Source organism: Stenella coeruleoalba (genome assembly GCF_951394435.1).
Source record: "Stenella coeruleoalba genome assembly, chromosome: 14".
Classification (NCBI taxonomy): Eukaryota; Metazoa; Chordata; class Mammalia; order Artiodactyla; family Delphinidae; genus Stenella; species Stenella coeruleoalba.
In genome coordinates, this window is record NC_137160.1 from 87682297 (window position 1) to 87696381 (window position 14085).

Here is a 14085-nt window from a genome sequence, read left to right on the forward strand (position 1 = left end):
TGCCTGTGCCCCACTGAAACCGCCATCCGCGCAGCAGCCAATCAGCGCGCAGCGCGGGCCGCCACCCGCCTCGCCGTTAGCTGGGCGTCACGTGCGGGGCAGTTTACCCCTTGAAGTCAGTGTCCATCCGCCCAGAAAAAGAGGATCCCGCCCATTTCCGTCGGCTCCCGCGCCCCGCAATCGCCCACAGCGGACGGCGAGGTGAGAGCGGGCGGCGCGGCTCCGTGGTGCCGAGAGGCACCGGGGTCCGTTTGGTCCCGTGTCGGGGCGCCAAGTCTCAAGTCCCGGCGCGGAGGGATCCGGCGTGAGATAACCGTTGGCAGCGCGGCGACAACTGTTAGTGCGGCTGGGGCGTTGGCGAGGCGGAGGGTCCTGTGAGGGCGTTGCTGCGGACTGGCACGGCGGTTCCTCTCCCGCTCCAGCCTGTGGGCCTGGTGAGGCCGCGGACCTGCGGAGGGGTGGCCTCCACCGTGCGGTCGCTCAGCCCATCGGCGGCCGGGACTGCGGTGGCCTCTGCCCTCCTTGGGCCTGGGTGGGGGCGGGGTGGCCGGGCGGGCTGGGGGGCAGCGGCGAGCGGCTGCGCTTTTGGGGTGGACGCTAGTGTCCTTGCCCCCGGGGAGGACGTCGACTTGACCCGGACGTCCTTTGTAGCTGGTGCGGTACCTTTGAGCACCAGCTGGGTTTCTCACTTCCAGGTGGTGGGGTAGCTTGTGGTCCAGCCTGGGGGATGCTGAAGTGGGGAGGACGCAGCTGAGCCCCGCACCTGTGCAGCGGGTGGCATGGGGTGGTCCTGCCCGCCCCGGCTTTGATGCCGTGGGTAGCGTCCTCCGGGGTCCTCGGGCTCAGCGATCATCAGAAGCCCCTGCAGCCTGCTGAGCACGGGCTTCTGGCTCAGGGCGGGGCGTGGGACCCCCGTCCCGTTCGCGTTGGCATCCCGTTCCAGGTGTTGCCCGTCAGGGATCACGCTTTGAGAACACTGCTGCACTGGTTAGAAAGCACTCGCTCTTGGGGCGGCAGATGAGCTCATTACTGGGTTTTTCACACACACCCAGTCACTGCTGGGTTGCCCGCTCTGGGCTTAGGTGCGAGGGGCTGCACTGATGAGCCGCCAGGTGTGGAGGAGCTCCTGAAGTGTGTGTGAGGGAGGGAGGGAGGGGGAGGCTGATCTCCCGTGCCGTGCGGTTGGTGTCATCCGCGTGCGCCCAGCTTGGTCCTTAAAGGATAAGCTGGGTTCTTCCATTTTAGAGAGGAGGGTGAGGCGCTTCAGCAAAGGATGTGCGGGGGGGCCAAAGTGAACCGTGGAATTTATCATGGCTGCTGCGTGGAGGAAAGCCACGTTTGCTAGCGTCTCAGGCAGAGGCCTCCGACTTTGATTCTGTCCCCCAGTCAGAGACCGCCATGTATGCCAGTGTGCTCAGCGTGTAAGTTACGTATGTATAGCCGCGGTCATGGTCTACGTAGTACAAATACAGAATACTTTATAATGGTATGAAAAACTCGAATATGCTGGTGCCTCCGCAGGTCATATCGTGGAACCTTCTTGGGGAGTTGCTTGACTTGGGTTGGTTTTTACAGTGCGGTGAGCTAATGTATTTTTAGTCCTTTAGAACATGCTAGGAAGTCAGAGAGGTCTTTGAAGAGACAAAGTGGAGAGTGTCGTTAGATTTGTCTTTCTAGGAAGCTTGCCATGGAACAAAAACTTTCAGAAGCTGAGAAAACAGACAAAAAAGATACCCTGACTTAAAGCAGAGTGATCTCAACTGTAAATAATGTCATCATCTGCCCCTGTTTGGAAGCTGCAGTAGTCTCACCTTGAATTGAACATCAAATCCAAGCTCATTACACTTCAGTCACACTAGGCATCTTTCCTTTCTGCAGACAAGCCGAGCTGTCAGCACTTAGTCACGGGTTGTCCCCTCTTGTCCGAAGAATGGAACCACCTACCTTCCGGTTCCTAGTCCTCCAGTGTTAGCTTCATCGCAGACAGGCCTCTTCAGTGTGTAACTTAGCTTCTGCTTTCCTCTTTGTAAGAACATGCTTCTTAGTTCCTTTGTTAGACTTAAGAATTTGTAGTTTATCTGCCTTTTCCACCGGGGCTCACATGGGTGGAATTCTCATGGTGTGCCAGGTATTTTGTGAGCTGAGCCTTTATGTGTGTTCTCATTGAGCCGCACAGTTGACCTGTGTGGTATAGGTTGTTACAACTGTTTTACAAATAAAGACGTGAGTTTTGGGTTATGTGATTTGCTCAAGGTCACTTACATGAAGGAGTAGCGTTCAGACAGTCTAGCTCTGAGGTCTCTCCTGGTGATAACCTGATGATACTGCTTTCTGCCCTGTGGTTGGGGGTGACTGGGTGGGGAACCTCTATACATAGGACTAACAACATATTTGATGCCTGACACAGATCCTGGCTCACATTAGGTACTCACTCATTACACATGGTGGTGTTGGGTGTTGAAGAAATGGAGAGAATTGTTGATCAGATGTGGTAGGCGGAGTAAAGGAGTAGTCTAGAGACGAATGACTCAGTCGATTTTCTTTAGAGACGAAGTGGATGCCCCTCACCAAGAATGAAATTATGGGACATAAATGATGTGGTAGAAAAGATTAAGCTACACATGGAATTGTGGGAAGATCCTGGAAGATACAGTAACGTATGTATAAGAATTATGTAAAGAGCCTGGCATAAAACTTGCCATTGGTGCCCTCTTTCATAGCAGGTTACACATCCAGATGTGAAAGAAAGAACTAGTCACCAGCACCTTCAGTCTCTTAACAGTTTTATCCTCCTAAATCTCTTTATAATAAATAATCCAATTGAAAAATGAAATAGTGTAGTAGGTCTTCCACTTCAGTGCCACCACCTAGCACAGGAGCACTTAAGTTTATCGAAGGTGGGGATATTGCCTTTGACTGTATGTTAAGAGGTTAGAAAAGTATGGGATTACCCGGGAGCTTATTTTAGAATCTCAACCAAATCCGTTTAAAGGTAACGTTGTAGAAACACTCAAATATAACAGTGAACACTGAGTATTGTCTTCATGATTATTTCCTCTCAAGAAAAAGAAGAATGACTGGGAGAGCCAGAGCGAGAGCAAGAGGAAGGGCTCGTGGTCAGGAGGCGGTGCAATGCGTGGGCGCCGCTGCAGTGAGTGCTTTCCCCTGTCCTAACTGCGGAGGCGTCTTAGACACAGTGTTCTTAATCCTTCATCAGCTTGCACTGGCAAAAAGGAGGTTAAGAACCGTGTCCTGTGAAGGGATAAGGGCTGAACCAGGAAGCTGACGTTCTGTGTCCTGTGGATATTGGAAGCTGGGGCTTGCCTTCAGTTGGCGACCCTTCTTGAAGAAATTTTTTTCTGAGGATAAAATATTTGATTACTAATTTAGATCGGTTTTGGTTAAATGCCCTGGACTTGTTTGAGTAGTTATTGCCTCTGATACCTGTAACCTTTTGACGTGAAAAGAATGCTGTTCTTCATTTGCATATAACTGCAGAGTCAGCAGCCTGGTTATATTCAGCCTAGACTGCAGCCGCCACCAGACGAGGGGGAGTTAGTTGGCCGCGGACGACAGAGAGGAACAGTAGGAGCGACAGCCAAGCCACAAGGTGAAGGGAGAGTGAAGGGGCTGCGTGCGTGCATGCGTGTGTGTGTGCGCGCGCGCGTGCGCACTGGCAGCGTTAGATGTGCATGGCGACCAAAGCTCTGTATAAGGAGAAAGGACCCCCAGCAGTCCTTGAAAGTGTAGCCGCATCTCCCGCAAACCGTGCAGCCTGCCCCTGAGTGCAGGGCCACAGGATTGCTTTCCTCCTTGGAAATGAACTCCAGCCTACCAGAGCCCCACACTGGCTGTTCCAAAGCAAATTCTAAACTGATTACAATTTGCTTATTATGCATTAATCATTTTAGAACATTCTCTTGGCATCTTTAGTGACTTCATCAAAGCTGTACCAACTTTTACATTTGTACCTTTGACTTAGAAAACATATTTTCACATGTGTTGGTTCTGTTCATCCTGTTTCTCAGTTGCAAAAACTGAGGTCAAAGTTGTGACAGCCAGTAGAGTCAGAACACCGGTTCTGATTCCAAAACTTGTGCTTTTTCACTGCATTGTTGCGAAAACTAATTAATTGGATGCTTGGTGTAAGATTCTGCTACAGTTACTAAGTTTGGTTTTGGTATAGGAAAAGCAGACCCATGTAGACATAGGGAGAATTAATATAGTCACATTGGCTTTTAAACCCTGGGATGGGCGTGGGAAATGGGCAATAAAATAGTGTTGACGCAAAGGGAAAACTAGAAAACAAACCTGGTTCCTTGCTTTATGCGTTCCATGTACTCTGAATATTTAGTCATAACCAATGAAATCCATAAAATTAGAAGAAAACATGAATGACTCTAAAATGAACTTGAAGTGGTGTGAATCAAGCTATGACAAATAACGTCAGTGTCAGAAGACAACCTGGGAACTTAACTGAAATGATGGAAGAGCTCATTTCTCTGATACACAGAGCAGTCTTATGAATCTGTGATATTAACAAGCTGCTGGCCAAGTGGACAAAGGAAAGGGCAAAGCAGTGAAAGATACAAAGGCCAGTAAAATGTTAAGCCTTATCATTAAGTTTAAATTAAACTGAAACATTTTTTTAAAAAGAATAAACATCTGTTTATTCTCCATTTTACTTTTTGCCAATGTTGGCAACTGTGAAACTGGAATTTGTGCTCCCCGTGGGATTGTGCTAACGTTTGGATGGCGTTTTGTAATGTGTAGCAGCAGTACGCTTCTATTAGCAGTACATTCGGGGTAGTGCACCCAGACCCTGGAAACCCCTACCCAATAAGGGTAAAACCCGCTGTGCTTTAACAATAGAGTACCCTTTAGCCATTTTCAAGAATGTAAAAACTTGACTGAAATGAAAGCAGCTTGTAAAACAGCTTTGTGTTTTTAGTAAATACGTGTTATGTGTGTGTATATATTTTCTGTATAGAAAATTTTGGGGAAGAATACATCAGTGGTTAATAGTGCTTCATTTGAAGAATCTATTAGAAGACAAGGGGCCTTTTATTTGTTGCTTTATGTATCTAATTACGTCTGTTGCTTTTGTGGTACTACAGGATGTTTCAGACTTCAAAGTGCCTGATGACAATTCTTTTATGGGAATTAATCTCCTTAAATTTATAGGGTTTTATCCAGTCACTTTGTCTAGATGCCTCAGTTCTTTCTTTTTTAAATTACCCATTGAATCCAAAAAGTGAACAGGGGGGTACAATCTGTTCTATTAGAATAAATATATCACAGTAAATTACAAATGTTTCTAATATTAGAAACTTGCATGCGTTTTAAATATACAAGCCAAGTGAGAATTCTGTATCCAGCATTATAGCAGGCTAGATATCCTCCAACTAAATACCTTTAATGTGCTAAATATTAAAATAACTTTTTAAAATTCATCTGATGTGGCTAGAGAGTTGGAAAATCTTCAGAGGCCAGAAATGACAAGAATAAATCCAGAGTGGGAGTCAAGTGCTGAAACCAGTGACTCCAAAACTCACCTCTAGGTCACTTGCTTTTATTATTTTTACCCAGTTTTATTGAGGAAATAATGGACACACATCACTGTCTAAGTTTAAGGCATACAGCATGATGGTCTGATTTACATGTATTGTGAAATGATTACCACATTAGGTTCACCTAACACCCACCTTCTGATAAAGATACCATCAAAAGAAAAGAGGAAAAAATGTTCTCCTTGTATGAGAACTCTTTGGATTCACTCCCATAATAAGTTTCCTGTATGTCATTACAGCAGTGTTAGCTATAGTCATCATGTTGTGTATTATATCTCTAGTACTTATTTATCTGATAACTGCAATTTTGTACTTTCAGACACTTTCCTCCAACTCTCCCTTCCCTTTCCTCTGCCTCTGGTAACAAGTCTGATCTCTGTTTCTATGAGTTTGGTTTGGGGTTGTTTTTTGTTTGTTTGTTTTTAGATTCCACATATAAGCAAGATCATACAGTAATTTGTCTTTCTCTGTCTGACTGGTTTCACTTAGGATAATGCCCTCAGGGCCCATCCATGTTGTCACAAGTGGTCGGGTTTCCTGTTTTTATTATTTCCTGAATAATAATCCATTATATATATGCACCACAAACTCTTTTATCCATTCATCCGTCAATGGACAACTGAAGTTGTTTCCATGTCCTGGCTATTGTCAGTAATGCTGCTACCAACATGGGGGTGCAGATATCTTTTTGAGTGAGTATTTTCATTTCCTTTGGATATATTTCCAGAAGTGGGATTGCTGGATCATATGGTGGTCCTATTTTTAATTTTTTAAGGAGCCTCCGTACTGTTTTCCATAGTGGCTGCACCAATTTAAAATGCCACCAGCAGTGCACAGGGATTCTCTTTTCTCCTCATCCACGCCAGCCTTTGTTATGTTGTCCTTTTGATGGTGGCCATTCCGACAGGCGTGAGGTGACAGCGCATTGTGGGTTTAATTTGCATTTCCCTAATGACTAGTGCTGTTGAGCATCTTTTCATGTGCCTGTTAGTCTTTCATATGTCGTCTTTGGAGAAATGTCTGTTCAGGTCTTTTGCCTGTTTTTTAAATTGGCTTATTTGGTTTTTTGCTATTGAGTTGTATGAGTTCTTCATATATTTTGGATATTAACCCCTTATCATGTGTAAAGTTTGCAGATATTTTTCCCATCCTGCAGGTTGTATTTTCACCTTGTTGACGGCTTCTTTTGCTGTCCAGAAGTTTTTTATAGTCCCACCTGTTTGTAGTCCCACCTGTTTATAGTCCCACCTGTTTATCAACTATTCTGTTGCTTGTGCTTTAGGTGTCATGTCTTAAAAAAAAAAAAAATCATTACCAAGATGCCGTGTCAAGGAGCTTTTCGTTTTGTTTGTTTTGTTCTAGGAGTTTAATGGTTTCAGGTCTTACATTTAAGTCTTTAATGTATTTCAAGTTAATTTTTGTAAGTGGTGTAAGATAGGGGTCCAGTTTCATTCTTTTACATGTGAATATCCAATTATCCCAGCACCGTTTATTGAAGAGACTGTCTTTTTCTTTTAACATCTTTATTGGAGTATAATTGCTTTACAGTGTTGTGTTAGTTTCTGCTCTGCAACAAAGTGAATCAGCTATACATATACATATATCCCCATATCCCCATATCCCCTCCCTCTTGCGTCACCCTCCCTCACACCAGTCAGGATGGTCATCATCAAAAAATCTACAAACAGTAAATGCTGGAGAGGGTGTAGAGAAAAGGGAACCCTCTTGCACTGTTGGTGGGAATGTAAATTGATATAGACACTATGGAGAAAAGTATGGAGGTTCCTTAAAAAACTAAAAATTGAACTCCCATATGACCCAGCAATCCCACTCCTGGGCATATACCCTGAGAAAACCATAATTCAAAGAGACTGTCTTTTTTTCCATTGAATATTATTGGTTCCTTTGTCAGATATGAGTTGACCATGTATTCCTGGGTTTATTTCTGGGCTCTTGATTCTGTTCCATTGGTCTGTGTGTCTGTTTTTGTGCCGGTATCATACTGTTTTGATTACTGCACCTTTATAGTATAGCTTGAAATCAGGAAGTGTGATGCCTCTTGCTTTGTTCTTCACAGTTCTTTTGAAACTTAGAATATTTGACATGTTCAGCAGTGTTCAACAGAGCAAAATTTCATTGAATTAAAACTCTGGGCAAAAGGATGCGCTGAAGCTGTTTTTTAAAAAACATATCCTTATTATTGTAGCATTAAAATGCAAATAAAATTTCTGGAAACACTTAAATCTAAACATTCTTTGTATTGATCTTCACTAATACTTTTTTTAACAGTTCTTATGAATTTAAATTTAATTCTGTGAAACTTAGTTCCCTACCTATGAAAAGGTATATATTGCATCTTTATAGCTGAGGACCACTGTGAAGATCAGGTGATACTCAGGGTCACAAATACAAGGCCTGACTTTACCGCCTTTCACTGGTCTTGTAAGTATCATATCTGAGAAGTGCTTCTCACAGTAAATGTTCAAGTATCTACTATGTTTTAGAGCCCGTTAATGAGCCCTTGTTTGAGACCTCGACTTTTCACTCTGTGAAGGGGGACAGGGCTCCATTGCAGGACTCTTGAATGGAACAGCAGCGTGATCGATGGGATCCGTGTTTTTAGTAAAGCGCTCTGGCAGCTGCCTGGAAGGGGAATTAGCAAGGTTTCCAGTTGTATCCATTTTGAAATGTGTCATCTTTCTAGATTGACAGTTAATCAAGTTTTGGCTAAAATGTTAATAATAGCGGTGCTATATGTAGAGAGGGGAGCAAACTTCATCATTGTTTATATTCAGAAACTTGCAATCAGGTTTTCACATCCAGAACTGATACTTTTTTAAGAGAAACTCAATACCTGACCTTTGCTAGTGTAATTAATCCATGGATACCTTAAGCTGAAAGACTTCGGGATAAAAAGTTCACTAAGGGAGACAAATACAAACAGTTGCATATTAAAAGGCTTAAAACAGAGCCCCTGAAAATCAGGAGGCACCAGAACCAACCCATTTAGCAGGACCTTTAAAGCGCCTTATAAACGGAGTTCTCGTTTAAAACTTACTACATCCTGTAAAATTTATTATAATCAATTTTTCAGGTGAAGAAATTGAAGCTCACATTAAACTAACATATGTTTTGTTTAAGCTGTGTTACTTCTCCTCCAGAAGCTGGCAGTTCTGGGCTAGTTCTGGCATTTGTTGTCAGAAGAGAACTGGGCTCTCATCTTTTTGTTCTCTCCTGCCAAGTCCATGACCTCCGTCATTAAGACTTAGGTTTTGTTCAGAATGTCTGCTTGAGCTCCCTCCTGCCATCACATCCAGATTCCAGGCAAGATTGGCAGCTAGGGGCCTGGACAACAGAAAAGCCAGCTATTGACTCCCCTGTGGCGCTTTCCCTGACATTTCATCCGGTAATTTCTGCATAAGTCTCTTAGGCCCTCCTTACCTGCAAGGAAGGTGGAAATTCTAGTCTTTTAGCTGTATTACTCCCCAAATAAACTTTTAAAATAAGAATGAAAGATTGGTTATTGGGTAGTCAGTAGTCTCTGCTACACAAGACAACATGCCTATTAACTAAAAGCTAGAACTTAACACTTGACTACAAAGCCCATGTTCATTCTTTGGCCCACAGCATACTATTGATATGAGATACTTCATAATATATTTCATGCAAATTAAAGGACTTAATAATTTAGGATATTTTAGCCACAGCTTTTACAAGTAAGCATGAACTGATGGTTAACCTATCCCAGTAGATGTGTGTCATGACCACAGGATATACACAGGCCCATCCCATCTGCTCTGCTGGTCCGTAAGGGAAATTAGTGAGGAAATTACATTTTAGACTTAACGTTTTCTAATTCAGGTTGCACATTTAAATCATATGAACTACCAATTCCTACAGCTATAATTACATCATAAAAATTGTGAAAAATACTGATATTAAGGCCCACAGGTGGTTATCAGACCTAGAGACAGAAAAATAATTACCCAGTCAATACGCATGTGCTCCTAAGTTCTTGAATCCCTCCAGCTGTCTTGATCTTGTAGAGGTATACGTGTCTTGTGAAGGAGCTGAGTTTGCCTAGGGCAGTGACAAGAAGGGCTTCACGGAAGAGGTATGGCTGAGCAGCTGTTCTCCTTTGGCTGGCAGTTACCTGGAACATTCGGATGGGATTGTTACACTCTGTCTTTAGCACCTCAGGAGCCTTTGGGTTTCAGGTAGTAGAGTACTTTGGGAATCGTCATGCTTTATTTCATGCTGCATATTACTTAGATGTATAATTTTTTCCTTTTTTTTTTTTAAGAACTCCAGATATCTGCTGGATTTCACGAGTTATCATTAGCAGACAGAGGAGGTCGTCGTAGAGACTTTCATGATCTTGGTGTGAATACAAGACAGAACCTAGATCATGTTAAAGAATCAAAAACAGGTAGGTTAATTACTAAGAGGACAGTTTTCAAGTGCACAGGACAGTGAATTGAGGCACTTTAATTTCGGTATTTATTTGTACGATGCATTACTAGGGTGAAGGAGCACATTTGGTCAAGGATTTTGCATGGATGGCTTTTGCATTTTCCTCTCTCCCTTTTGGTTTTGAAATAGGTTATAGATGTCGTTAGCTGCACTGAAATGTTGTTTTATTACATAGATCACTTTTTTCTTTTAAAGCTCTTTGCTGTAAAGAGATTTCATTGGTTCGGTTGTAAATTACTCAGTCTAGGGAGGATTTATTTCTAAATGGATGCTTTTAGTAATTTACCTAAGTGGAACAGTCTCCAGCGTCAGATGTCTGAGGACTTTTGTGTTGTCTGCTGCTTTTAACCCCTTGCTTACAGAACTGTGTCTGCCTTGTCATGGCAGTGAAGATTTCAAGGAGGAATAAACTTGCTATTTCATTAATTGAATGTGACTGACTTTTACAGGTTCTTCAGGTACTATAGTAAGGCTGAGCACTAACCATTTTCGATTGACATCCCGTCCCCAATGGGCCTTATATCAGTATCACGTTGACTATAACCCGTTGATGGAAGCCAGAAGACTCCGCTCAGCTCTTCTTTTTCAACATGAAGATTTAATTGGAAGGTGTCATGCTTTTGATGGAACGATATTATTTTTACCTAAAAGACTACAGCACAAGGTTATTTCAGTTGTCGGGTTGGGGAGAGGGAGATGGGGAGTTCTACCTCAAAGCTAAACTGCCACAGTCTGGGGTAGCTTTAGAGAAACCCCAGTGGTCTCCTGTCTCTTAGGACTTGTAATACACCCATGGGTGTATTTGGCATTATTATACCATCCTCAGATCCACCTGAGTGACTTAACGATTACAGTCAAGTAATAAGAAGGCACTTGATTGCTCTTTTCTCACGCCCATTCTCTTACTCTTTTCTCATAGGCATTCTTTTTTTTTTTAATCTAAAACTTTTCCATACTTTTCACTGTTGCCTTATTCAACAGGCTTATGTGATTGGCCCTATTTTAACAAAATTAAAAGTTTGGTTTTCCACCACTCTGGCTTCAGGTTACCGAAGTTTTTAGTCAGACCCGAAATGGAGAGCATGTGAGGATAACTGTCACCTTGACAAATGAGCTCCCGCCCACATCACCAACTTGTTTGCAGTTCTACAATATTATTTTCAGGAGGTATGTTGGCATTTTTAAACATTGTATTAAGAAATCTTAAACATAATCAGAAGTTGAAAGACATGTACAATAAGTACCTGTATACTTAGTACCTAGATTTTACAATGGTTGGCTAGGATCACTGGGTTACCCTGAGTTTTAATCGTTTTTAGGTGCGGTGTACTGGTGTAAGTCTCATTTATTTGCTTCAGGCGAGCGTCATGTCTTTCACTTCCCTGTTTGTGTTGAGATTAGATCTTCCAGATCCCATCTGAGTTTATGTTAAGAGCACACGTTCTCTCAGCACTTTAACTTTATATTCCTTCTGTCCCACAGGGGGTGCCAGTTCAGAAAGCAGGGCAGGGTTTAGGTCCGTTCCGATTTACTTCTTCCATCGTAGGACACGTACAGTGCGTGCTCCACGATTGGCCTTCAGTGTGGGTGCTGTGTTTTCCAAACCCAAAGTTGTTGGGCACAAGTTCTGTGAAGGCCCCCCGCCCCTGCCGTCCCCCTGCTGAGTGGGAAGCAATCTGGATGAGCCTGAGCTTGGCGTGAGCATAGTGAGACGTAATTCTTGGATTTGTAATTTACCTAAGTTGGTCATGAGATAACTTGTCACTGACCCATTTTGGTGGATACTTGTTTGAATTAATGTAATGGAAGATTTATTTTTCTGTAAATGATGGGTTGGCAAACTTTTTTTTGCAAAGGACCAGATAGTAAACATGTTAGGTTTTGCAGGCCATGTGGTCTGTGTCTCAGCTATTCAACTCTGCTGTTGGATCACAGAAACAGTCATTGGACATATATGATCATGGCTGTGTTCCAATAAAGCTTTACTGATGGACACTGAAATTTGAATTTCACATAATTCATGCATCGTTAATCTTTTGATTTTTTTTCCAGACCTTTAAAAAAATGTAAAAAGAAAAAATAGTTCCTAGGCCATACAGCAGGTAGGCTGGATGTGGCCCCCTATGAGCCATAGTTGGCCAACTCCTGCCCTAAACAACATGCCATTGTGACTGTAGTGTCAGAGACACTTACCAATATTCATTTCTCTATTCTGACCTTTCAAATTCTAGGCTTTTAAAGATGATGAATTTGCAGCAGATTGGACGGAATTATTATAACCCAAGTGACCCGATTGATATTCCAAATCATAGGTTTGTATGAAGTGGAAAGTTTCTGTTCCTTAGGTTTAATCACAAACTTTGATAGTGATGCTCTGTTTTGAAATGATCAGATTTACTCTGGCCGCTAGTGGTACCCATCACATTAAGTGGACATTTAACCTGGCTTAAATAATGAAGGAGACATCCCAGAATTTTTGGATTTTAAAAAATCATGTGATATTTATTTGTCATGGGGGAAAAGCATAAAGACTTATCCAACACAAAGTTTGTATTTGCTCTCAGGTAACAAAATTCATCAGCTAGTGACGATTGCTTCAAAAGTTACTGCAGTGTATCAGGATTGCAGCTCAAGTGGTTTAGGTTTATTATAATAAATGTAGATGCTTTCAATTAGATTTTTCAAGTCTTAGATCAATATAAGTAATAAAATTTAATAAAGTTAGTATATTAAATTTAAAATGGAACCTATAAAGTTATTATATTATTATAAACATTCATTGTTGAAGATCTTAAAAAGATCAGTCTTTATCTGGAACCCTGTAAAACCTGAAGCTAAGTAAATGTACTCAAAGACTTGTACTTTGACCCAGTTAATAATGTGAAAACCATAACTTGATACATACAAAGCACGTTTGGATATTCATAGAGGTCACTTAATGGCATTCATCGTCTTTGACAGGTTGGTGATTTGGCCTGGCTTCACTACTTCTATTCTTCAGTATGAAAATAACATCATGCTTTGCACTGATGTCAGTCATAAAGTCCTTCGAAGTGAAACTGTTTTAGATTTCATGTTCAACTTGTTTCATCAAACTGAAGAACATAAATTTCAAGAACAAGTTGCTAAAGAGCTGATAGGTTTAATTGTTCTCACCAAGTAAGGCTTTTAATAATGCAAAATAATTTTACAAGTCTGAAGATATTGAGGCTTTCTAGTCCTATAATGTTAGATGGAGAGAAAGTAGGGTTTAAGTTGAGAGGTGGGAATAGCACAAAAACGGGAGGGATATTTATAACCTTTTTCTCAAGAGCAAAAGTTTTGGGGGAATATACTCATCTTAAAAGGAGAAATAGCCAATGATTTCTATTCTTTTTAGTTTTAACTTTATTTTCTAATAGTTCAGTTAACTTCCCCATCCATCTAGTGTATAGCATAGTCTTTAAGAAATTATTTTCCCTTTATCTTTCCATAATATTGTATATTACCAAATGACTTGAAATTTTATTTTTTAGAGAGTACATAGTGTCTAGCCCCTCTTTTTAATAACATTTCTACATATTTTAATCAAATACCAATAAAATCTCAACTCCATAGGTATAACAATAAAACATACAGAATAGACGATATTGACTGGGACCAGAATCCAAAGAGCACCTTCAGGAAAGCCGACGGCTCTGAAGTCAGCTTCTTAGAGTACTACAGGAAGGTAAGGTGCTACTGTGCACTCTTATCTTCGTACTGGGAAGGGCTGAGACCTTAGGAGAAATCTCTACAGGAAGGTGAGGTGCTACTGTGCACTCTTATCTTCGTACTGGGAAGGGCTGAGACCTTAGGAGAAATCTGAAGCATCTTCAGTAGAATTTTCTAACAGGTGTGCATATGGAACACGTTGCCTTTGAAGCTGTCTATAAATGTTACTAAGGCGGTCACGGCATAGTTAGCTCGTTAGCAAATGAGCTGTGCCCGGTCCTGGTTCCTTTTCTGCAGTAGAATACAAGGTTACATTTGAACTTCGGCACGTGGAGGGCCAGTAGGAAAA

The 14085-nt window shown here is 42.0% G+C and overlaps 1 protein-coding gene across 5 annotated transcripts in view; it reads left to right on the forward strand.

The window, feature by feature from the left end:
• Positions 1-255: 255 nt before the first annotated feature.
• Positions 256-14085, forward strand: part of PIWIL1 (piwi like RNA-mediated gene silencing 1) — a 33280-nt gene continuing 19450 nt past the window's right edge. The window contains exons 1-9 of one of the 5 annotated variants that reach the window (XM_079942629.1): positions 326-434; positions 3064-3151; positions 3499-3610; positions 9874-9999; positions 10493-10707; positions 11089-11210; positions 12275-12355; positions 13005-13202; positions 13641-13752. In XM_079942629.1, coding sequence (XP_079798755.1) covers positions 3074-3151; positions 3499-3610; positions 9874-9999; positions 10493-10707; positions 11089-11210; positions 12275-12355; positions 13005-13202; positions 13641-13752 — 1044 coding nt within the window. In that variant the 5' untranslated portion in view covers positions 326-434; positions 3064-3073. Of the gene's footprint in view, positions 435-2262; positions 3152-3498; positions 3611-9873; positions 10000-10492; positions 10708-11088; positions 11211-12274; positions 12356-13004; positions 13203-13640; positions 13753-14085 lie in introns of those variants that run through there. The other 4 variants (XM_079942628.1, XM_079942631.1, XM_079942632.1 and 1 more) reach the window with 4 other exon arrangements.